Below are 25,204 nucleotides of genomic sequence, written 5' to 3'. Positions count from 1 at the left end.
TAAATAAACAGAAAGATACTTTCATTATACTGAAAGAACTCAGCCCAAAAAATCAGAATCAAAATCTGCAATCGCGCCCGTAGACTGCAATACATTTCAAACCTTCTTTCTCCAAAAAATCAGGGATATTCTTGTTGAGATCGATAACACTCCGACCATTCAAGGTTCCCTGTTGCAGCCTCAGCCCCCCCCCCAACCTTGCAAGCAGCTCACCAACTTTCCCAACTTGGATTCAGCCTCTTTAGTCTCATTAATGAACCGGACCAAATCAGGTTCACCTGCAGACCCCTGTCCCTCGAGTATTTTCCAAATGGCTGGAAAGTCAGATCCTCGCGCTACTGAATCACTCCCTTAAGACTTGCTCCCTACCGTCCAACTTGAAAGAGGTCAGAGTTACCCCCCTGTTAAAGAAACCAGGTGCAGACGCCGTAAATCCTAAGAACTATAGGCCTATTTCCCAGCTGCCATTCTTAGCGAAAGGCGTGAAACAACATCTTCTCAAGACACTCTCGACCTTCCTGGAGGAACACCAGCTACTCCAAGCCCGACAGGCAGAGGGTTTAGAGCCCATCACAGCACTGAGCAGGTGATGCTGTCTATTCTCGACAAACTCAGAATTATGGCTGACAAAAAAAAAACAAAGCGCCCTGCTCCTATTAGATCTATCAGCGGCGTTCAATACGGTTAGCCATAAACAACTGTTGGCCCGTATTATGAACTTGGGCATACACAGGTTGGTACACCAGTGGCTGGAATCTTTCCTGTCCGACCAGTCCCAAAGGGTTCAGTTGATGGAGCAGGTATGGGACAGGGGCTTTCTCACTTGCGGCGTCCCCCAGGGCTCTGCATTGTCCCCACTCCTTTTCAATATATATATCTGCAGCCTTTGGTGGCGGCCCTAGCTCAAATGGACTGCCAAATCTTTAACTACGCGGATGATAGGGGGCACTAGAGGGCGCACTGCAGAATGGCCGCCTAAGGGTGAGGCTCCTAAAGCCTGGTACATAATCCGGCATTTATCCTAATTAACCGGTAACGGAATCGGCTAAGATTGCGTACGATTGTGAATTGTACCTTATCCTACCCTCGGTGAAAGTTTCATGCAAAACGGACTGCGGGAACTGCCGCGTCGGAGCCCTTGAAATTCGCCCGGGACTGGGGCTGGAGGTCGGAGTGTGGCCATTGCTGGGGACTGAGGCTAGGAAAACACCGTGGCTGCGCACGTGTAGTGCAGGCCGACGACCCTGCAGACGTACGGAAGACGAGAGCGGAAATCGGGATTAGCACGCAGGTACACGGCACAGAGGAGAGAAATAATCGCGGTGCCTGCCTCATGGTGAGATGTAGCGTGCACTCAGCAGCGGATGCATCAACTGCCTGCGGGGATACGAGCTCAGAGTGACGTGATTCACCCGCAGGCGCCATTGTACTTTGCCACAGCGGCGGACAGCCGTACATAGAGTGGGAACGTTCACTATCGTCCTGAGGTGTGGAGGCTCAGTGTGGGACACTTCAGAGATTCCAATGAGACCGCGTATGTAGCTGGTTGGCTGTTGGTGTGAATGAGGAGACTAACGGGAGCGGTGATTAATAGTGGGTGTGGCGCATAGGACGGAGAGACGATTTCGGGCATAGTTTGAACCTGTACATTACTGGCCTGCACGCCACTCATTGGCGGTGTCACGCGAGAAGTATTGGATGTATTGAGCTGCACCTGGGCGGCACAGAAGCGTAAGCATTGGGCTGGCTGAACCGCATCGCCTGGCGGAGGAGAGTGTATCGTAGTGCTCAGTCACAGTGGGGCATTGCTGACGACTGAGGTGATTGAATCCCGCCCCGGATCCTGGACTGTGTCAAATTCTGGACTGACCACTATACCCATGAACACTGCAGCGGAGGCTGACCTTGGATAATTTCCACACTGGATGGGCAAGACGAATGCGACAGCATAGCGCTGCACGAGGTAGTGCTTACATCAGAGCGCCAGGTTTTTTGTTTTTTTCTTCCTCTTTCCCCTTCTGCGTCCGGCTTTGGCCATGGCATTGGAACAACGCAAGTGGTGAGCTGCGACGAACTGCCCTCTCGCCATCAGACGAACCGAGTAACAGTGGGAAGGCGGACATTAGCATTTGAACAAGAGGTGAACGGATTGCGTGGCACCTGTGAGTGCGCAAACATGGGACGCCCGGATTCTCGCCAACCAAAACTTACATTTGACAATACGAAAAAAGGCTCGATCTCTAGTCAGGACAATGCACAGTCACAGAGGGTTGACCAAGCGACGGGTGGACCATCCAACACGGAGATGAACAACCAGCAGCTCCTGCATGAAATTAGGCAAGGATTTGCCACGGTGGTGGACAAGGTGGATAAAATGTCGTCCCGAATGGACGCCATAGTACACAAAATGGACCAGCATGAAGAACGCATTGTAGAGACGGAACGGCGGATATCCGATAATGATGACGTCACTGCGGGACATACGGCACAACTACAGCGAATGGAGAACCTACTGCGGGTCATAGCGGCGAAGAATGAGGATTTGGAGGCCCGCAGTAGACGCAATAATATACGCATAACGGGGGTGCCGGAGTCCACAAATACTGGACGTATGGAAGAATATGTTGAGAAACTTCTGTTGTCCGCGGTTGGTTCTGATGCCTTCTCCACTCAATTTATTGTGGAACGGGCCCACCGTTCTCTCGGTCCTGTGCCAAAGCCTGGGACCCCGCCGAGACCGAACATCGCACGTTTACTAAATTATAGGGATCGAGATGTAGCACTGCGACCGGCCCGTACTAAACAAACCCCAACTTATGATGGAGTATCTTTTTCCATATATCCGGACTTCACTCCGATGGTCCAGGAAGAGAGACGCAAATTCCTAGAGGTGAAGAAAAAGCTCAGGACTGCGCAGATAGACTATGCTTTGCTATATCCAGCCAAGCTTAGAGTGACCCATCAAGGGAAGCAAAGATTCTTTACTAATCCGCAACAGGCAGAAGATTACCTGCGATCACTGAAAACAGCGCAGCGTGGACCGGCGGGTCGTGGCCCGGCGGGACAGGCCCGATCACCGGAGAATGACGAAGAATCTTGAGGTTCCATTTCCTGGACGGGGAAGGCCCCCCTAGTGACTTTGTGCTGCTAAATGGACGAGATCTGACTATGTTACCAAGGGCTGCGAACACATGGTGTCCATCCAGCTTGCAGATTCCGGATGCTCCGGTGGTAATGTAATCCAGGCCCCACTTCCCCTCCCTGACACAGCCCGGAGGTACCCCAGGTCGTAGGGCTTGGGGAGGGGGGGTGGCTGTGTAGCCAGCTAGAAGTGTCCCCCAACGGGTGCTCCCCCTTATTACGAACTATTGACTGGATGAAGACAATGTTGTGTAAGGGTATGCGGGGAGGGGGGCGGGGTACAGTATCTTGGCGAGTTGGGGTTGCCTCAGTGGGAGGGGGGGAGAGGAAGAGCTTGCCGTTTTGTGGATTTCCACAGATTTGTGTTCTTTGTTTATCATTAAATGAGAATGACTCGGGAATGTTGGGGGAAGGGGTGGGGGCAGGGTGGGGACAGTCTGACATGTTGGATTATGTCAGTGGGTGGGGGGTGGGGGGGGAGAGTGTTGTTCTAAAGTTGCGCGGATGAAGGTGCGGCTACATATCTCCATACAGCTACGAGTTGTCAGGAACGGGAATGTGATTGGTCTTAGGATGTTACTCAGTTCTAATGTGTCCACCAACAATGATGAATGATGATGGAGCTGGGAAAATATCAGTGATGTCCTGGAATGTGCGGGGCTTAAATGATGCTAGAAAGTGCAGAAATGTATTGGCATACTTGGACAGGCACAGAGTGCACATAGCTATGTTACAAGAGACACATATACACCCACGTTCCAACCACACGTTCGCAGCTTGATGGGCATCGGTTGGCAAGTTCTCCTCATATTCTCCATATGCCAGAGGAACAGCGGTATTGATTAATAAATCAGTCCATTTTCAGGTACTTGGGTATATACTAGACCCTGATGGATGTTATGTGGTGCTGTGGGGTAGACTTGGCACTGACACGGTTACGATTGTGAATTGCTACGCTCCAAACGTAGATACACCTGAGTTTTTCACAACGCTGTGGGGCAGGGTGGTCAGCATAGGATCCATGCACATTATATGGGGGGGGGGGATTTCAATGTAGCATTGCAGCCAGGTATGGACAGATCGGATGGGTGTGTGCAGTATAACAAGCAGGCCAGGGAGGTTTTGAGTGGAATTATAGAAGAGAGTAGACTGATAGACAGCTGGCGTTTCGCTCACCCTATGCAAAAAGAAGGGACACATTTTACGACATATGCTAATACATGGGCTCGCCTGGATTACTGTCTATTATCCCGTGGTCTGAGTGTGGATTTGGGGAGAGTTGCACATCTGGCTAGAACATACTCAGATCATTGCCCGGTGTTGGTACAGCTTGGTATACCTGGATATGGTAGACCACGTTCTCCATCGCGGCTTATACCCACAGCACTGCTAGATACGGTTTTTAAAACTGAGCTGGGTGAGGAGATCGCGGCTTTCTCTCCCAGGAACAAGGGCTCTGTAGATAGTGTGGAAATGATATGGGAGGCATTTAAAGTCACGGTGAGCGGGTACTGTATATCTAAGAGTTTTTGGATATTGAGAGCCATAAAGGATACTATCAGGAAGATGGAGCTAGAATTGAGAGGTTTGGAAATGCCGATGGCGCAAGGCGCCAATGCAAGGTTACATAAGGAATTTAGAGAAAAGTTGTCACAATATGAAGAGGAAGCGGCCAGGGAAGCAAAATTTAGGGGGAAACATTGGACGGCAAGAAGGTATTGCGAGGGGGGAAGGCCGGGTAAGGTATTAGCAACAATCACGAGGAACCCACGATGTAACACACACATTTTGGAGATTAATACTTCAGGCGGCGGGATGTGTCAAAAATACTAAAGGGATACAAGAACTTTTTCTGGCACACTATGGGCAACTATACACCACACACCAAATAGAAGAAGTGAGATATGAGGATTTTCTAGATGATATAGCACTATATTGGTTGAGCGATCACCACAGAACATTCCTTAGTGCTCCACTTGAAGTGGATGAGATAAAGGATGCAATAATGTCGCTAAACAATGGTAAAGCGACGGGACTCGACGGTTTACCTGTCGAGTTCTATAAATATTATATAGACATCATGGCGCCAGTATTGAAGGAAGTATTTGAGGAATCGTTAGAGATTGGTGTGTTGCCTTGCTCAATGCGTGAGGTGGTGATAACGTCACTTTTGAAACCCGGCAAGGACCCTGCGGAGTGCGATTCCTATGGACCACTCTCGCTCATTAATTGTGGTGCCAAAATACTTGCCAAAGTTCTCGCGACTCGGCTGACCCTCATTATGCAGAAGATTGTGTTGCCGGATCAAGCCGGGTTTGTCCCTGGTAGGTCCACTAATCATAATTTAAGCACTCTTTTCTCCCTAGTTCACACTATAGCTCCAGATCTCCCGGTAGCTGCGATATTCCTTGACGCTACCAAAGCGTTTGACTCAGTTGAATGGAACTACCTCTTCGCCATCTTACATAGAATGGGTTTCCCCAAACTGTAGCATGGAAAATTGCTTTATACTAAGCCTGTTGCAAGGGTTGTTGTTAATGGGGGATTGTCTACTCAGATGCCCATCACAAGATGCACCAGACAGGGATGCCCTCTATCCCCATTGCTCTTCGCTATAGCGATTGAGCCGTTAGCATGTCGCATTCCGCAACTGCATAAAGCGAGTGCCTTTAAATGTTTTCAACGACAAATTGGAGTGTCGCTATATGCGGATGATATAACCCTATATTTCGTGAACCCTCAAACTAATCTTAATCCTATACTAAGTGAATTTCTGGTGTTTGGGCGCCTCTCAGGTATACAAATAAATTGGAATAAATCGCAGTTCTTTCTACTCACACCGGTGGTTGCGCGATTCTCGCTGGTCTACCCGCTGGAGTGGTGTGGGTCAGACCTTCGCTACCTGGGTATCACGGTGTCTACGGATAGGGAAGAGACAATTAGATTGAATTATGGCACTGCTATTACCAAATTGGCTGATAACGTTACCCGTTGGATGGCGCTGCCACTGTCTATGGCGGGCAGAGCATCCCTAATCAAAATGGTTATACTGCCACGTTTTTTGTATCTCTTTCAGAATATCTCTTATTTTCCAGGTGCATATTTTTTTAAAAGATTGAGATCGGAACTCCTTTGTTTGTTTTGGGGTGGCAGACAGCCGCGGTTGAAATGGTCCATCATTACACAGCCTTATGGCAAGGGTGGATTTGACGTCCCAGACTTTGAGATATATTATCTGAGTGCACAAGCACAATACGCGTATCATTGGATTAATCCAACACCGTTTATGCCGCAGTTAGCGGTTGAGGATTGGATAGCACGACCTCTTCCTCTAAATGGCTTGATTCATGGCTCAGTTGAACTTCTGGAGACTCCGTACACCACGGTGACTTGCACAATAGACGCCTGGAGAAGGATAGCGAGGGTCTTAAACACCAAACTGCTATACTCTCCACGTATGCCACTCGCCTATCATCCCCGGATGGTACTCCTACAGGAAACAGGCTTCAAATTAATGTGCAGGCGCCTTCAGATCAATACATGGGGAGACCAGTTTTTAAATGGGCAATTTCGCACACAGGAACAGATGTTCCAGGATATACACCCCATACCTTTAGAGGTTTTTTATTATGTTAGATTAAGGCAGGCACTGAAAGAAGTATTGCTGCAATACCCGGATGAGCCGGAAGTAGTGCTACCACTACACACTATGCTGACGACGTCAGATGGTCGTCATCTGGTCTCCAGACTGTACAATGCTATTAGAATGCAACGCAATGGCGTTGAGAGTACTGCTTGCCGGTTATGGAGTGCGGATATAGGTAGTGAGATTTCTGAAGAGCAGTGGAACTACTGTTGTGGCATTACTGCCAATATCTCATCTAGCTGTGGGCTCAAAATTATTGATTTTAAATTCCTGCAGAGGTTCTATTACACGCCAGCCAGGAAATTACGGTTCCAACTTTCAGATAATGATAGATGCAAAAGATGTCATGCAGAGGGAGCGGGGTTTATCCACTTGGCATGGGAGTGTCCAGGGGTATACGAGTATTGGACTCAGGTACATGCTGCACTGCAAATCATGCTGGAAGGGGAGATTGATCCGGACCCACTCATCATGCTCCTGGGATACACGTTGCGGACACCCAAGCCCACCAGAAAGTTTCTTGATCTTGCTCTACTGCTTGCGAAACGCAGGGTTGCATGTCGATGGGGGAGGGGGAGAGCTCCGAAATTTAAGGATTGGCTTAACGACGTTATTTACTGTCAAGACCAGAATACTGTCTATGCCGAATTACAACCTGTTCGGAGCAGGCCCAAAGATATTTGGGGCCCGTTACAGGTGTATTTATCGGAGCGTGCCGAAAGACAAGAGAGTGCAGAGTTCGATGCCAACGATGGGGAGACACGTGTATAGTTTTGATTGCCTTAGTTAATCTCTCAGCCAAAAGGGGTACACAATGGTGTTTGCGAGGGTACTTTCTGATGAGTTCGATGTGGACACATTGCCGGTGTGTATGGGTGCTCTGTCCTGTTGGTTAAATTATACTGTATGCACACTACTACAGGAATCATCACTGAACTTTCATAACAGACTCTGAATGTCCATCCCCGGATTCACAGACTGCTTCCATGTTACATTGTATGACATGTATTATTGCAGACTAACATATGCCGTTTCTTCAAATTGATTGTCATTTCTGAGAATGTACCAATAATTTGTGTTTGCGAGATGAGAGAAGGTCTCTAAGCTCTTCATGGCCAAGTAAGTTAATTCAGTCGTAGGTACCTGTATAGGGCTCATGAGAAAGCTGCGGAAATTGGTCCCTATCCTCTCAATGACATCATTACAGACGATTGTGTCCGCTACAATTATCTCCAGACTAGACTATGGGAATGCCCTATATATCGGCCTCCCCCAGAAAGGAATCCACAAGGTGCAAGTGATACTGAACGATGCAGCCAGGCTGATATTTAGGCTTCCCAGGAGCTCTCACGCCGCCCCTCTACTGTGTAAGCTGCACTGGCTCCCCATTAAGCAGAGAGTGAAGTTCAAGGGTCTCAGCATTGCCCATAAGGCAGTCTATGGAAATGGCCCAGCCTGCATCAAGGATCGCCTTGAGAATTATGTTCTGGGCCGTCATTACAAGCCTGTCGCCTGACCACTCCACGCTGCAACACGGTATCCAAAGGGGGTAGAGCATTCTCAGCCCTACTCCCACAACTCTGGCACCAGCTGCCAGACCACCTTCGGAAGGAACCTGTACTCCTCCCCTTCAGGAAACCTCTCAAAACTGTTCTATTCAGGGAGGCCTTAGGTACTGTTTAACCCCCTTCACTGTGGGGGCCGCTGTGCTTGTGACGAGCTCAGCTCGTCATGAGGCACAGTGGAGCTGCACTCATGACGAGCTGAGCTCGTCACAGCCACACCCGTTTTTGGAACGTTCAGCACAGCGGGGATATGATCCCTGCGTGCGAACGTTCCAACGGATGTGATGAGCTCAGCTCGTCATGAGTGCAGCTCCACTGTGCCTCATGACGAGCTGAATTCGTCACAAGCACTCAAGGGGTTAAACTACCCCTCCCCTGTAAAGCTGTTATGTTACTACCAACTGGCCTCGGGCCTCTCTCTCTAAAGTGCTTAGAGACCTGCCGGTCATTTTCGCGCTATACAATAATTCAAAACATAACATAACCGGGCCAGAACCGGAGGCAGATCCTTTTCTTACCTTGGCTCTGTGCCCTGGAACAAGCTCCCCCTGGAACTTTGTTCCATTTTTTAGCTATCTGTGTTGAGTAAAAAACTAAAAACCGTGGCCCTTTCAGCAAGCTTGATAGGATGATCAGTACTGTTCGGCAGGAACCCTTAGATCTTAGCGCCGGGACACTCTTAGAGTATGCACTTGGTTTACAGATACCTTTCAGTACATTTTACCTAACGTCATACTCAAAATCAAAAGCATTAAACCACACATGGAATCAGTCTTATAACATCAAACGAAGCATATAGTACACATGGAAACCAGATAAAAGTATTTACATCAAGGGCAGGACAATTGCTCCTGTACACAATCAATTGGTTTACATTTTATACATCTCTCATCAAAACAGGAGGAGTCCCCCACATCTGAAAGATGTCGTGAACCACCTCCGGATGGAGCCTCCACTCGTGGTCTGCAGAGAACTGCCGACTGAGAACGTCTGCACGAACGTTCAGAACTCCGGCCAGATGATTTGCCATCAGACAAATCTGATGGTCCTGAACCCAGGACCAGAGACGCTGAGCCTCTCTGCAGAGACACTGCGACCCCACTCCTCCCTGCTTGTTGATATACCACATTGCGGTCGTGTTGTCCGTCAGGACTTGAACCGACTGACCGCGAAGGGAAGGGAGGAAGGCCTTGAGCGCCAGACGTATCGCCCGCAACTCTAGAAGGTTGATGTGAAGCAACCTTTCCTCTGGAGACCAAAGACCCTTGACCTCCAGATCCCCCAGATGAGCACCCCACCCTAGAGTGGATGCATCCGTTATCACTGTGGCCACCGATGGAGGCAGTTGAAAAGGCTTTCCTTGAGACAGATTGCCCTCCACGCTCCACCAAGACAGATCCGCTGCAGTTTCTCTGGAGATCTTCACTGACACTCTGAGATCTCTGTTGTGCTGATACCACTGCCTGCGGAGGCACCACTGGAGTGCCCTCATGTGCCAGCGTGCATGGTTGACCAACAGAATGCAAGAAGCCATCAGACCGAGCAGGCGAAGGACCTTCAGGACTGGAACGACCGCTCCATTGTAAAATAAAGGAATCATTTCCTGTATGTCGCGAATCCTTTGAGGTGGAGGGAATGCACGACATACAGTAGTGTCCAGTACCGCACCTATGAACAGGTTGCGCTGGGAGGGCACCAGGTGAGACTTGGGTACATTTATCGAAAAACCCAACCTGTGCAACAACTGAGTTGTCTCTTGCAGATGAAGGAGCACCTTCTCTGGCGACTCTGCTTTGATCAGCCAGTCGTCCAGATACGGGAATAGAGGTATTCCCGACCTCCTGAGATGTGCTGCCACCACTGCCATTACCTTGGTGAAAACTCGAGGCGCAGTAGTAAGTCCAAACGGAAGGACCGCAAACTGGTAGTGTTGCGACCCTACCGTAAAACGGAGATACTTCCTGTGCGACTTCAGGATGGGGATGTGGAAATAAGCATCCTGCAAGTTGATCGACACCATCCAGTCTTCTTCCAACAGCGCTTGAAGAACCTGCGCAAGAGTGAGCATCTTGAACTTTTCCTGTTTCAGAAACAAGTTCAAGATCCTGAGATCCAGGATTAGTCGAAGTCTGCCATTCTTTTTGGGGATCAGGAAATACCGGGAGTAGCACCCCTGACCCCTCTCCTGCTCCGGAACCACCTCTATCGCACCCTTTCTGAACAGTGCCAGGACTTCTTCCTGCAGGAGAAGCAGGTGGTCCTCCGAACAATAACCTTGGCCAGGAGGGTAATTGGGAGGGAACTCCTGAAAAGGAAGTGCATACCCATTTTCTACGAGATTGAGAACCCAAAGATCTGATGTAACCGATTCCCAATCCCGTAGAAAATGAGTAAGCCGACCCCCTACCGGACCCGCATGATCCGGAATGGTGGATCTAGGGCTGCTTTGCTGCTGTAGGTGGGGGGTGGGTATTAGAGGAGGAAGTAGAGGAGGAAGAGGCCTGACGTCCACGTCCACGACCCCTTTTGTCTACCTCTATATGACTTGTACAGAGGGTTCTGTTGTTGCTGCTGTTGTTGGCTTTGTTTGTAGGGACGAAAGGAGGACCTGCCAAAGCCCCTGAACTTCCTGGTGGTAGAGCCTTTCGTCTGCAGGCCCAAAGATCTAGCCGTCGCCCGGCTATCTTTGAACCTCTCCAAAGCCGTATCCGCTTTCCTTCCAAAGAGGCCAACTCCGTCAAAAGGCAAATCCATAAGAGTAGCCTGAACGTCTGCGGAAAACTCTGAAGACTTTAACCAAGCGGCTCTTCTGGTGGCCACTGAAGAACCCATCACTCTAGCCACAGAGTCCGCCGTGTTCATGCCACTCTGAATAACCTGGCGGGCTGCCGCCTGAGTATCCAAGATAACTTCGTTGAAGTTTTTCCTGTCTTCCTCCGGAAGCTTAGCTGACAACTGCTTAACCGAATCCATTAAGGCATGCACATACCCTCCTAGTAGACATGTAGCATTTGTGGATTTCAAAGCCATGCTACCCGAGGAGAAAACCTTTTTAGCAGCTTGATCCAATTTCTTGGAGTCTTTATCTCCAGGAACCTGGGGAAAAGAGCCTGCTGACCTGTTAGAACAAGCGGCCTGCACCACCAGACTTTCCGGCGAAGGGTGAGAAGACAAGAACTCAGGGTCTCCAGGAGCCACCCTATAACGCCTCGCCACTGATCTAGACACCGCAGGTGCAGACAAAGGCTTTTTCCATACCTCTAAACTCGGTTTAGTCAGAGCCTCAGTGAATGGCAGAGTCGGCTCAACTATTGAAGAAGGCGAATGTAAGACCTCCGTGAGGATATTAGATTTGAACTCCACTGTAGGCAAAGTCAAATTCAGCAATTCAGCAGCCTTTTTGATTACAACATGGTATGGCACCACATCCCTAGAGGGTGCATCCGAAACCACAGGCAACCCCCATTCTGGAGAAAGTTCAAGGCTACTTGCACCATGCAGATCCTCAAAGCAATCCTCGTGCTCCTGAAGCTCGCCTTTCTCCACTTCAGGTTCCCCATATTCCTTCTCCTCCAAGAGACGCTGGGCTCTACGCCTCGACCATTCCAGACGAATCAAAATCGTCGGATCCGGTAACGACTCCGACGGAGTCGGAGCTGGCGTCGAACGAGGAAATGGAACAACAGGAGGATGAGAAGCCAGAACCGGCGTCGAGCCCCGATCCAAATCCCGAGGTCGCTCCGGAGCCGGCGAAGGAGTCGATGACCTCGGCGGCGCCGTACCGAGCCAAGGGGGATATGGCGCCGGCATCAATGGTAGAAAAGGCGCCGGTGCATAAGCTTGGGGGACACCCAAGTTAAATGACAAAGGACCCATGGGACTCGCAGGTGCTCCAGTGGAGTACATTGCCCTCGCATAAACACCAAACATGGCATTTCGGAAATGCGAAGGGTCCTGACCAGGACCAGGAAAGGGAGGGTATGAACCCATTGGCTGCTCCGTAGAAGGCTGCTCTGGATTCGGATCCTCTTGACCCTTTTCACCTTCCAGGTCATCCTCCGGAGTCGGTGTCTGAGGAACTTCCACGACCTCTTCATGCTCCGAAGACTGACCCAAAGCCGGATTCGGTTCTAACTCCGGATCCAGAGAATGCTCTCGGGACCGTACCGGCGAGGCTCCACCTTCAGGCTCACCAACAGGAGAAGGAGACACAAAGTCCTTATGATGTATTCGAGAAGACTTCCTCTTCGAGTCCGACGACCCCGAATGATGGCGAGAACTATGCTTCTTCCTCTTGTGTTTTCTCTTCGAGGATCCCGAAGCATGCCCAGAAGCGGACTTCGATGCCGACTCCGATCTGGCCCTCGACCTCGATCGCGACCTCGAACGCGTCCTCGATCGCGACTTCGATCTTGACTTCGGCCTCGATCTGGAGCGTCTAGATCTTGATCTCAAAGATCTCTTGGCTTCTTTACCTTTAATCTTGGCTAGTAGAAGTTTAGCCTCCCGTTCTCGCAGAGCCTTAGGATTCATCTTAGAGCAGGATCGACAGCCCTTGACGTCATGATCTGAACCCAGACACCACAAGCAATCTCCGTGTGGATCGGTAATCGACATCATCCGGGCACACGAGCCGCACTGCTTGAATCCCGTCTTCTTCGACGACATCCTCGACGAAGAACAGAAACAGGAATACACAAATAGCTACAAAGTCTCTATTTGTAACCACAGAAGATCCCAGAAACCGTTAGCGTCGACGACGCGGAAAAAAGGGAACTGATGTCATCACGCCGACGTAGGCCTAATAAGGAGTTGTGACGTCAGACGGAGTCGCGCGCGATGCCGCGTTCCTATGACGTCGTCCACGCCGGCGTGCTACGAAGAATTTTCCGAACGTTACTGACGCAAGGGGGATATTCACAAGGTGAGGAATCCACTGGCAGATGTATCTATCAGAAAATAACGGTGTCCTGGTTCTCAAGTTGTAAGCATCTTTGTGATGGGTGTGCATGTTCTTATTTTTACTGTAATAGTTTCTGCATTCATCCATAGCATGTCCTGGCTTCCCCTGGAAAAACATATGCATCGTACCCCAGGAACAGCTTTTCCTGGTGTTCCTTGGAAGAACTTATGTTTGTTTTCACTAATATTACCACGTCTCACCTTGGTTATCCCTAGTGAGCCTTAGCCAGGCTTCCAGCGGTATAACTACCCCTACCACTGCTCCGCTCAATACAGCATCTCTTGTGCAACTCTCTAGTTAAGAACTGCTCTCCGACAGACATTGTCTCTAGCACAACCCTGCTCTTTAGCAGAACATTGCTCCGACAGGACGAAGGAACAATGCTTCAATGCCATGTAACATCCCACTATACACATATGTAAGCACGGTGTTGCTTCAGCCATGTTGAAACAGAAGCTACCTATTGTCCTCAGCAGGAGTTGAATCCCTCGTCCTGGTGTAGAAGTTTTTCTGACTTTTCTCTCCCATTGATGCTGCTGCAGTAAAGGAAGGTGCGGAGCACGGCAGCCTCAGTGTTTCCAGCTCATGAGATTCCCATCCCAGAGCTGTGGTGGCCATGTTGAGAAACAATCCCTTTCTATCAATTCCAGATGGAGCTGCTGTGATCAACTGTGATCACTGCATTGCTCTTGATTTTCTTTTGTCTATCAAAGCTTGCTTTTGGCAGTTTAAACTTGCTAAATGAATGTAAAATATCAGCTTTGAATCCTCTGTAAATGTTGGCAATTTAGTACATCTCGTAATTTAAGCACTGTTGCTTTCGAGAAAAATTATTTTGAAAATCAAATTTAGAAATGTGTTCCACTAACAAAATGCTGTTCAAAGCCTTTTCTACTCTGTGGCACAGTGCCACTCCAAGATGGCCGCCCCGTTGTCACATCAAGGATGTTAAGGGGTTGCATGAGGGTTTCCAACACTTCCACAGACATGTAGGGCCGGTGTTTATACTCTCTCCTGCTGACATCCTCTCCTGACATGCCAGATTGTGGACCTCAGCATGTGCACCGCCCTCCTTCTTCAGCGAGCATGGACAGGTCACAGACTGGAGGGAGATGGGCCTGTGAGGGCCTGGCTTCAGTGGTGAAGGGGTCTGCCGTCTCTTATGAGACTCTCCTTCTTCACCAGATTCATTCTAAGTCCCTGATTCCCTTTTTCTTCCTGACTGCAGCATTCTTGCCCTCCTAGTGGCCTGTAAGTTGTATCTAGTCATGCAAGGACCCAGGTGCATGCGTGTTAAGGAGCTTTGGGAGTGGCCTTTGCCCGGTGGCAACACCAGCTCCCCTGTCTAGTAGGACCTCTTAGGGTTAGCCTTTCTCCGTGTCTCGATTCAGTACGGTTCTGAGTCACAGCAGGCCATGCTAAGGGGGGCTCGCATCTACGCAGCACTAAGACCCTATGACCCACAGTGAGGGCAGAGCCTTGGCGATCACGACCTCCTTCAGCAGGTGGCGGTAAATGCACGCGACAGTGCAGGTATGGGTGCAGCTTCAAGGAGCGTACGTACTCGGGGAACACCGCCAGGATGTGGGTCTGGTGGCTCCAATGTGGAAGCCACCCCTGAGCCCAGATTCTTTATTAGCCTCTGTTGCTCCTCACCAGCAGTATGGATCCTCCATCTGCACGGCAGTCTGACATTGGTGATTGGGGTGTATATTTTTAGAGAATCTGCAGCAAGAAGAGAGGAATTTGGTACTGGTGAAGTGAGTTTGCCTGGATGAAGCCAAGGGAAATTGTGGGCGATTCTTCCTACTACAAGAACCTAGTCCCGGTAAAGCTGGAAACGTGCTGCAGCGTCTCCCGCTGGTGACTCTGAGGGAACGGACCCACTGGGAGGTCCAGCTTTGATATCCATGTTTGTTTACATCATTTGTTGGGGTACCACTGTTCCTCGTGGTAGCGGGTGGAGAAAGAGGCACGTCATTTCCTTGTTGTGCAGGTGAAGCCGCTGTGTCAAGTGGTGGTTGATGGCAGAGAATCATTCAAACCTTCATTCGGGTCTGGAGCCTTCTGTTACAGTTGCCATGGGCTGACAAGGATGAAGTTTATTTATTTATTTTCTTATATAGCGCTTGAGTCAATTCCCGAAGGGATATCTCCGCGCTTGTGCTCCTATCAGATGGGCTCCAACATGATCATATGCTAATAGCAGAAAAATGTTACATTAAAACTGAGTGAATAAATGAGTTTTAAGATTTTTCCTGAAGGAGTCTACATTGGAAATTTGTTTCAGCATGGGTGGAAGGGAGTTCCAAAGAACAGGGCCTTTGTAGGAGAGGGCGCAACCTCCCTGGTTCTTCTAAACCTTGGGACCTGTAGTAGCTGATGACTACTGGAGCGTAAAGTGCGTACAGGCACGTATGGTACAAACTTTTCCCTCAAATATTTGGGTCCTGTACCATACAGACATTTATGTATTGTACAGCACGTTTTGAATTCTATACGTTGTCTTATCGGCAGCCAATGAAGCTGGTGAAGAAGAGGACGAGAGGGAGTTCTAGGTTGAGCATTAACAACCAGCCTCGCCGCAGTATTTTGGACTACTTGTAGTTTTTTTTATTTGTTCCTCATTTGCCGCGATCAGCAAACCATTGCAATAGTCCATCCTACTGATTACTGGTGTCTGGACTAGTGTTTTCCTGTAGTTATCAGGCAGGAATGGAAAAACACGCTGTAACAGCCCGATTACGCGGAAGCATGCTCCTGTAACTTGGTTAATGTGTTCTTTGAATAGGAGTGCTTGATCCAGACGTACTCCAAGGTTTTTAACAACTTGTTTCGGGCTGGGTACAGGTCCTAACTCCAAGGGCCACCATTCTGGGGACCATAGGAGGGTAGCCCCACCAAACAACATGACTTCCGTCTTGGCTACATTACACTGGAGATAGTTCCGTGCCATCCAGTCTGCCAGCTCTCATCCCATCTGCAAAAGATTTTTGAATTGCGGGCGTGAGAGTCTGGAAGGGGAACAGGAGTTGGGTGTCGTCAGCATACGACACCGGGGTGAACCCGTATTTTCTTACAATGTCCACCAAGGGGGCCACATACACGTTAAAAAGCGTGGGGCTTAGGCATGAGCCCTGTGGCACTCCCTTGGTGAGCTCCCTTAAGATGGAATTATGGGAGCCCAGCTTGACTCCTTGTAGACGACCCGAAAGAAAGCTTTCCAACCAGGACAGAGCCATGCCTCCTATGCCCACCTCCTTCAAACGACCGAGAAGTATTTCATGCGACACCGTGTCGAAGGCAGCGGATAAATCTAACAGCACCAGAATCGTTGATCCCCCCTCATCGAGTGACATCCTGATGTTATCGGTCACTGAGATGAGGGCCGACTCGGTGCTGTGATTGGGCCTGAATCCAGATTGAGAGTGGTCCAGGCCCTCCGCTGTCTCGATGTAATTCGACAAGTGGGTGTTTACATGCCTCTCGGTCATTTTGCTAAGGTATGGCAGGAGGGAGATGGGCCGGAGGTTAGAAAGGTCTGTCCATGGAAGTGCGGCACTCTTCCGGATAGGGTTCACCACCGCTTTTTTCCATTCCCTAGGCACGTGTCCTTCCCTAAGAGAGTGGTTTATTATATCTCGGATTAGAGGTCCGAGAAGAGTACTCAGCGAGGCCATCATTTTTGCTGGTATGAAGTCATCGGGAGATCCTGACTTTATGTGGCCAATGAGGGAAGGGAGGTCTAATTCACCGACTGGTGGAAAGGCTGTCAAGAAGACATTTCTTTGTATAGGTGGAGGAGTAGGAGCACAGATGTTACTTTGATAACTAGGAGCCTTCAAAATTTTCTCGTAAATAGAGTTGATTTTGTTTTCAAAGAACAGGGAGATGTTCTCGCATAAGGATTGGGAGTAGTCGTCTGGGCTATCACAGGCTGTCGGTTTTACGAATGCCTGTAGTATTTTGTATAATTCCTTAGAGGAATTGCCCGCCTCTGCGAGTTGCTGAATGATGCTGTTCTGTCGCGCCAGTTTTATGTTCTTATAACAATTAGACTGGGCTTCGCGATGTGCTCTACTGTTTTCTTCTGTGCGTGCTTTCCTCCATTTTTTCTCTATCTTCCTGCATCTCTGCTTCTCTACTCTCAGTGCCTCAGTGTACCATTTTTCTTGTTTGCTTGCAGGGAATTGTTTATGCAACTTCAGGGGGGCCAATTTATCTATTGCTACAGTTATGGAATCATTAAATTTAGCTAAGGCACCCTCCACATCATCTGTTGCCGTAGGGTTAGGTTTTTCCCAGACCTTTTGTAACTCCTCCACCGTTACTCTGTACCACTGTCGACGCCATACTGGTGGAAGAGTGTTCTTTTTAGGGTGTATGTCCACTTCTGATATACAGAAATCCAGCAGGAAATGATCTGACCAATCTAGCTGGGTGGTGGATTGGCACTGAATTTTGGTGCTATTTGAGAAAAGCAGGTCAAGAGAATGGCCTCCCTTATGTGTTGGTCCATTGTTCTGCAACTCCAGACCTAGGGTGGACAGGTCAGCTAGTAAGGATTTAGTTTCAGGAAGCTCTAGGATATCTGTATGAATGTTAAAATCGCCAAGGAGCAAAAAGTTTTCATTGGCTTTCATACCAAAACAACACAATAATTAACATTTTTAATAATGTTAAATGTACTAAACGCACCACAAAGTCTCTAATGAATACATTTCAACCACAATCCTACAAACTAGTCCAATTAGCATAACCCTATTCGTAGTCCTTAATCTTTCTTTAAGTTGAGGAGTCCATATAGACTGGCATGGTTGGTTCTTCCCGTCTACTAAGTTTTCATACTGCTAAGCAATATAGGCAGATGCCTCCATCCATGCAGTGGCCTGTATTAGCAAAGAGTCAATCACTTTTGGGGGGCTTGCACAGGAATCTTTCATGGGGTAAACCAAACAAAACCGAGCAGGTCAGACCTTGGGTCAGGCAGTGCCTGTGGGTCATGGCAAGACGCTCCAACCCCCATCTCTAAGCACGTGACACAAAGGAGGCAGGTGGGTCCCACAGCGAGTAAAAAGGGGGGACAGCCTTCCATTCATGAGTTTGCCATCAAGCTGCCCATTGCTGTCGAACCCACGATCAGAGGGACACCGAGACACGCTAGTAAGGGTGGTTTACAGATGTTTCTGAGGCAGGGTTGTGGATCAGGTCCCCTGAACAGAATGCAGTATGGAGATTTACATGAAAGGCTTCCTTCTTCCAAAAAGGTAGACAAGAATCTAGAGGCACATTTTAAATGTCAGCCTGCACAAGAGGTACATGGACAAGCCAAGTCCAGGGTGGTCTCTCTGCCACTTACTTTGGTGGGATTAAAAAAGATGACTCCATGGTGCCCCTAAATAATCCCCTGTCAACTCCACAACAAATGGGGCGACTCACCAGCTTCACCAGTCCCGAAACACTTCTCCTCGAAGAAGGTCTGATGCGTTTTGACCACCGTCCGTCCACCGAGGGTAGAGATATCCTCTTCGTCCAGTGCGACATCTGCAGAAAAAGACAATTATGCTGTTATTAACAGTGTTAAAATCTTATTTATTAACCCATTCAGTGCATGAATTGTCAACAAAAGCCAAGTGTATCATCATCCCATTCCCTGACAGTTTCATCACTTTACTTTGGTTACTGTGGAAGGACCTCTATCTTTCTGTGTGATTTGTTCTCCATACTGTAAAATACCAGTTAGTCGACCTGCTGGTCCAAATGTAAGTCCCACCCAGCCCAAGAGCCCTCTGGAGAGTGGAACCCTCTTCAGGGAGTGAGTCTCTGGGATGGATGGTGGGACCTTGTGCTTGTTCTAGGATCCTGGACAGCACAGTTCACAGTTTGATGTCCCATCTCTTGGCTGTCTGGTTGATCCCACCACCTTTTGATCCCTACCCTAATCAGTTCCCTAGTGCATTGCTACCAAGTGTTGCCATGTCCTAGGTGGCACCTTGAGTTAGTCAAAATCTTTTAAATCACAGTTCTCATTTCCTAGGATTTTTGAATAACTGCTGCAAGTTCCAGAGTACAGCATGCTTCTCTTCATCCCAGCCCATGCACAGAAGAAACCAGTGCCCATCAGATCTAAACTCAAGAATGCCCCAACAGCTTAGACATTTTAGAGGTGCACTATTGTTGCCCTTGAGGATGATACTCATGACTGAAGGGCATCACTGAGACACGAGTATGTATGCCAAGTTCTTTGTCGGTGACGTTCTCAGTTACTCATTAGTTGTTACTTGGTCGGGCCGTAAAACACTGCCCAACATTATCAACCAATAAAAATGGCTGCTTCAAGGTTTGGAATTCCTCAAAGATGTATATCCTAATATTCAACCCAGCAAGGAGGCCTTGACCCTGTGGCTCTGGAAGATACTATTATTAGATCATGCAAACAGGAGCTGGAGTTAGGAGGCATAATAGGAAAGATGAGCGTCCCAAATCCCAATAGTCACCAATGGTGGTGACACAGAAGTCCAAGCAGCAACAATAGGAATATGTGTTGACATGCAACTCCCCAAAAAAAGCCCTTATGCACGAGTACTCCAACATACTAACTCTTAATCCTATTCTAGCCAGCCCCAGTAGGGCCCACAGATTGTTGAATCTTGATGAGGTTGGCACGAGCTGAGGCTCCATAAGGACTTAAGAGACACCACAACATTCTCTGCAGACATGGGTCTCCAGAAATAAACCAATCTTCCCTTTAGAGCCGGCGGGTTTGTAATGTGCATTTTGTGCTGACCCTCGATGGTGGGGTGTGCCTGATTCATGTGCCCCCTCCATTGGATGAATGAGTAATCCTTGACTCTTTGCCTGTGGACTGTGTTCCATCCTGGCTGGCTGGCAGCACCTGTGTTCAGTACAACTGTCTGGAGCTTCTGTTCATCTATTCCTTTCTCAGAAGTCTGAGCTTCCCCACTGCTTTTGCCCTTTGCCTCTGTGGTTCTTTACACCTGGCCCAACCCTTTAAATTCGACAAGCTCTACTGCCTGAGTTTATTTGTCACAGGACTGTTGCTGCTGTTTAAGTTCTGAGTGTCCCCGGCTGGGACCTTTGTCCAGTTTTGTAATGTTTGATCTGGTCTTGTTTTCTCAACACTGTTTGCTTTCCTTGTGCGTCATCTATGAGTGTTTGCTCTTGCTGTGCACTTTTGTTTGTCTCTCTTTCACATGAGACAAGCCGTGCAGGGTGGCCTGTATGCACAGTGGTTGTTTGTTGTGATGGTTTTGTTTCTCCTTGAGCAGATATTCACACAGAGATTGATCTAGTAGTCACACTGACATGGCTCACACATACCTTGTGGCCCCTGTGGAACACCAGACAAGCATCAAAGATGGCAGAGAGCTACATCAAAGTGTAATATTAATAATAATAATAATAATAATAAAGGCATTTGATAAGCGCGCAGCTACCCCCAATGGGGTGTCCCGGCGCTGTAGCAGACAGAGTGCAGGGAGAGGAGTCGCACAGAAGCTAGTCGTTCCTACTAAAGAGCCAGTTTTTCAAAGACTAGCGGAATTCCTGTTCAGACTGTATTATGTGTAAATGAGGGGGTAGGTTGCTCCAACATTTGGTGGTGCCCACCTCAAATGATCTGCCTCCCATTCTAGCTTTTGCAATCCGCGGGGTGACAAGAAAGTGTTTATTGTTAGATCTTAAAGATCTGGATTGTTGATAGGGTCGGAGTATTCTCCTTAGATAGGCAGGGCCTTTCCCTTTGTCTGCCCGGTATGCAAAAGTCAGGGCCTTGAATTCGATCCGTTTGGCTATTGGCCGCCACTCAAGTTGTCGACGATAAGGGGAGATTCCGTGTCGAAGCGGGACACTGCAGACCAAACGGGCTGCGGCGTTTTGAATGATCTGGAGTCTACGGATCAGGCCAAGCGGAAGACCGATCTATAGACCATTGGCACAATCAAGGTGAGAGGTTATCAAAGCATGGACCACGGTTTTGCGGGTTGCATTAGGCAGATAGTTGATGAATTTCCTAATCATTTTAATTTTGCCAAAACAGGCTGCCGAAGTGTACAAGTGTGAACAGGAGGTGGGGGAAGGGTACAGGAAGGCAATGTGAAAGGAAAGGTGAAATTAAGGGTGAAAGAATGACTGGATGGAAGTGTGGCAGGATTGAGGGAAGGGTGAAAGGATGGATGGAAGTATGGAATAATGGACAATTGGAAAACAGTGAACGAATTGATGTTTAAAAGACATGGATACATAAATATATAAATGGGTGGATTGGTGAAAAGATGGATGGGAGGGTGGATAGATGGATGGAAGGATGGATGATGGGTAGATAGAAGGATGAATGATGGGTGGGTGGATGAGTAAATGTAAATCTGGATGGATGGATGGATGAGGGATAGATGGGTGGGTGGATAGATGGATGGGTGGATGGGTAAATGTAAATCCGGATGGATGGATGGATGAGGCATAGATGGGTGGGTGGATAGATGGATGGGTGGATGAGTAAATGTAAATCTGGATGGATGATGGATGGATGAATAGAAGGAAGAGTAAAGGGATGGGTTGATGGAAGGAACTCTTCAAAGGAGGGTTGCCTTTGATCGTGATGCACGCTCACTTTGGTTAGATTTGTTTCGGGGGCTGGTTGGGGGGGTATTTCAATTTTCTAACCACTCCCTGGCTCAGAGGCACCAACGTATCCTCATTCTAGTCGGACTACTGTTGAAAATAGCAATGTGTATGTACATAAGCGGCGTTCATTTGTGTTCACAGTACCCCTTGTTGTAAGCATAGACCCATACACACATATATACAGCAGCCATTTTAGGTACCATAGTCTCTCTGTTTCCGATCGATCATCAGCCCCTTCCCTGACCCTGCAAGCTTCCCCCATGCACCCTGACCGCCCCCGCTCTCACATGCACAAGTCATGAGCCCTCCCCTCCCGCATGACTCTGCCTCTAGGAATCACACCTCGCGCCTGACCAACACCTTCTTTCCTTCCATGAATACCCCTCTTCTGATAAACCCTTTTTTCTACGCTCGATTTTCCACACTGACCCTTCCTTTCATAAATATCTCTCCTTTGATGACCTCTTCCTCTGAACCTAATTGTCCACATGGACCGCTGGTCATCCCTTAGCCTGAGGATACAGTTTATTGCCCACTACTGTATGCACTCGCCTCTCTTGAAAGGAGTCACTATGGATCATGACCGCCCCACCCCCCTGAGATTCTATCAGGCGCACACATTCCAATGGAATCAGCAGAACACTCAGCTGCGTGACAGCCCCCTCCTATTGCATGGAGGATAAGGGCCCCTACTGTAGCCACGTGTTGGAATATCTTCATACTTCACAATGTATTGATTGTAATAAAGGATGCCTGTGTGCCACAAACCTGTGTATAAAAGGCGAAGCCTCAGAGAAACTTGTTAGAGCACCTCCCGAAGACACTATGTGAGTGTCCGAAATGACAGGCTCTCCTCATGAGAAATAAACCTCTTTCCTTGTCTTCCTGTCTCCAGTGCCCGTCTCTTCATTTGGTAATTATTTACGATGGGAACTAAGAGGCGCCTTGCGCCAGCAGCCTGGGCATCCGGTGCGTTATGGGCTGACTTTTCCACAATTGGCGTCCCAACGCGGGGTCCATCAGCGACATAAGGTCCGGTAAGAGAGGTCCAGACGATGGGGTGAACATCTAAATGATTGGAGTATACCTGCCTTGAGAGGGCCCTCGTCCGGCTGCCGATTGAATGAACTTCACCGATTCCGAACGGACCTCTCTCAAGTGACCTATTGTCCTGACTGGAATCCCACAGGAATGCTGCGGTAAAAACATGGAGAAAGAGAACGATCGGGCGCTGGAGAAAGGAAGGCGAAGAACTGTCCTCATGGTCCGGTCCGGGTAAGGTTAAGTAGGACGTCTTTACGTCTAATTGGTAGGATGGCTTTATCCATCTGATTGATTGATTGATTATTGATATTGGAAACGGTATTTAGATACTGGTATTGTTCATTGATTGGTTCATTTAGCCTTGGGTGCTACTTCAAGTATTGGTTCTCTTGGAGACATTCTCTGTCTGCAAACAGTGACAGATAGGAACGTCTGTCTCCCTTTGCAGATAGTGAAGGATAGGTAATGCAGACTTTTGTCCCCATTGTAATCCGTCATGCCTATCTTTTCTCCCCATTGATTGTTTGTTAATCGGTTTTTATCGATTATTGCTCTTGGAGATATTCCCTGTCTACAAACGGGGACGAATAGGAATATTCTGTCTCCCTTTGCAGATAGTGAAAGATAGGTAATGCAGACTTTTGTCCCCATTGTAATCCGTCATACCTATTTTTTTCTCCCCATTGATTGATTGTTTGATCGAGCATTGAATTGCTCGAAGTTGGTTCTCTTAAGGATCTTCTCTGCCTACAAACGGGGAAGAATAGGAATATTCTCTCTCCCTTTGCAGATAGTGAAGGGTAGGTAACGCAGGTTTTTGCCCCCATTGTAATCCGTCGTGCCTATTTCATTCCTCATTGATTGATTGTTTGTCCGAACATTGATTGTTCGGAATTGGTTCTCTTTGGAGGTATTCTCTGTTTGCAAATAACATAGAAAAGAAATACTCCGTCTAGTCTTTGCAACTGGTGAAGGGTAGGTAATGCGGACCTTTGTCCCCCGTTGTAATCTGTCATGCCTATCTACTCCCCACTGATTGATAAACCAGTTCCACCCGGACCATTTACTAGAGGTAGGTCATCTGGCCCGACCAGAGAGCACCCCTAGTGAAAAAGGACATATGCAATAATAACGAAGTGATCACTGTATCCTGTTAACAGAAACTTTAGCGTGAAACAAACTAGAAAGAAAGGAATAGGAAAACGAAATCAGTAGGCCACTGATGAAATGTTTATTAACCACTTGAACGCTATGGGGATTTTTCCCCTGTGCTGGAAATCCAGGAACATCATTATTCATGACGAGCTGGGCTCGTCATCAGTGTAGCAGGAGGCTACTGCATGACGAGCCCAGCTTGTCATGAGCGTGGAAGGGGTTAAATAACGAATAAGGAAACGATAACAATACTTAATGATAAAACATATGATTGTCCTAGAAACAAGAAACTTTAGAAATAAGCCCGTAGTAAGAAACCTGAAAACGATAAGAGAAGCCAAGCTTGACATTGCGACGGCCATGGGACAACAAGGCTTCATCGCCCCTCGCTGCTCCAAACATGTCTGTCCCACCGCCTGCCACGCCCCATTAACGGCAACCTGAGAAAGATACAAAGCAGCAGACATCCGCCCCCATTCTGGAAACTTCCAAAGTGCAACAGGTTTGCGGCTACGCCCAGCCAGAAGACGAGATCTTCAACACATGTAGGGCGGGTCCCGCTGCCAACCGTCGGCCAGAGATCATCACATGGGGTGGGCCTGAAGAGAGGCCGAGGCCGACGGGATCCGGCCGCGGTGGCTGCTACGACAACCCTGGAGAGTTGCAGGGGGGGGAATGTCCATGTCCTCGACCCTCCCCTCTCTCAGACAGTCCGGACCAGCTTCCATGGGAGGCCTGGGGATGGAGAGGCCACTACGCTAGCAGCCCGAAGGCGGCACCACGCGCCAAGGTCTGTCCCCAGGATGAACCAAGGGACCCGTTCCTGGGGCCGTGGAAAAGAGCGTCCGGCCACCATCAACCGGAGGCCCGGCCCGGAAAACGTACTGGGCGCTTCTTCTTTCTTCCATAATGGCTGCGACAACACTGGGGGGGGGATGTCTTGCACATGCCTCCGACCCCCCCCCTCGTCCTCATCGCCTGGTCCGGCCATAACAAATGTCAAGCGAGATGCCGTGGGGTGCACCGGGGGGGAGAGGCGGCGCGAAC

At 48.7% G+C, this 25,204-nt stretch overlaps 1 protein-coding gene across 2 annotated transcripts in view; it reads right to left on the bottom strand.

The window, feature by feature from the left end:
- Positions 1–25,204, bottom strand: part of F2 (coagulation factor II, thrombin) — a 312,194-nt gene that overhangs the window by 107,548 nt on the left and 179,442 nt on the right. For both annotated transcript variants that reach the window (XM_078684422.1, XM_078684423.1), the window contains exon 8: positions 18,755–18,859. In XM_078684422.1, the coding sequence (XP_078540548.1) occupies positions 18,755–18,859 (105 nt within the window). The remainder of the gene's footprint in view (positions 1–18,754; positions 18,860–25,204) is intronic.

This window comes from Lissotriton helveticus, chromosome 3_2 (genome assembly GCF_964261635.1).
Source record: "Lissotriton helveticus chromosome 3_2, aLisHel1.1, whole genome shotgun sequence".
Classification (NCBI taxonomy): Eukaryota; Metazoa; Chordata; class Amphibia; order Caudata; family Salamandridae; genus Lissotriton; species Lissotriton helveticus.
This window is presented reverse-complemented; position numbering and strand designations above follow the sequence as displayed.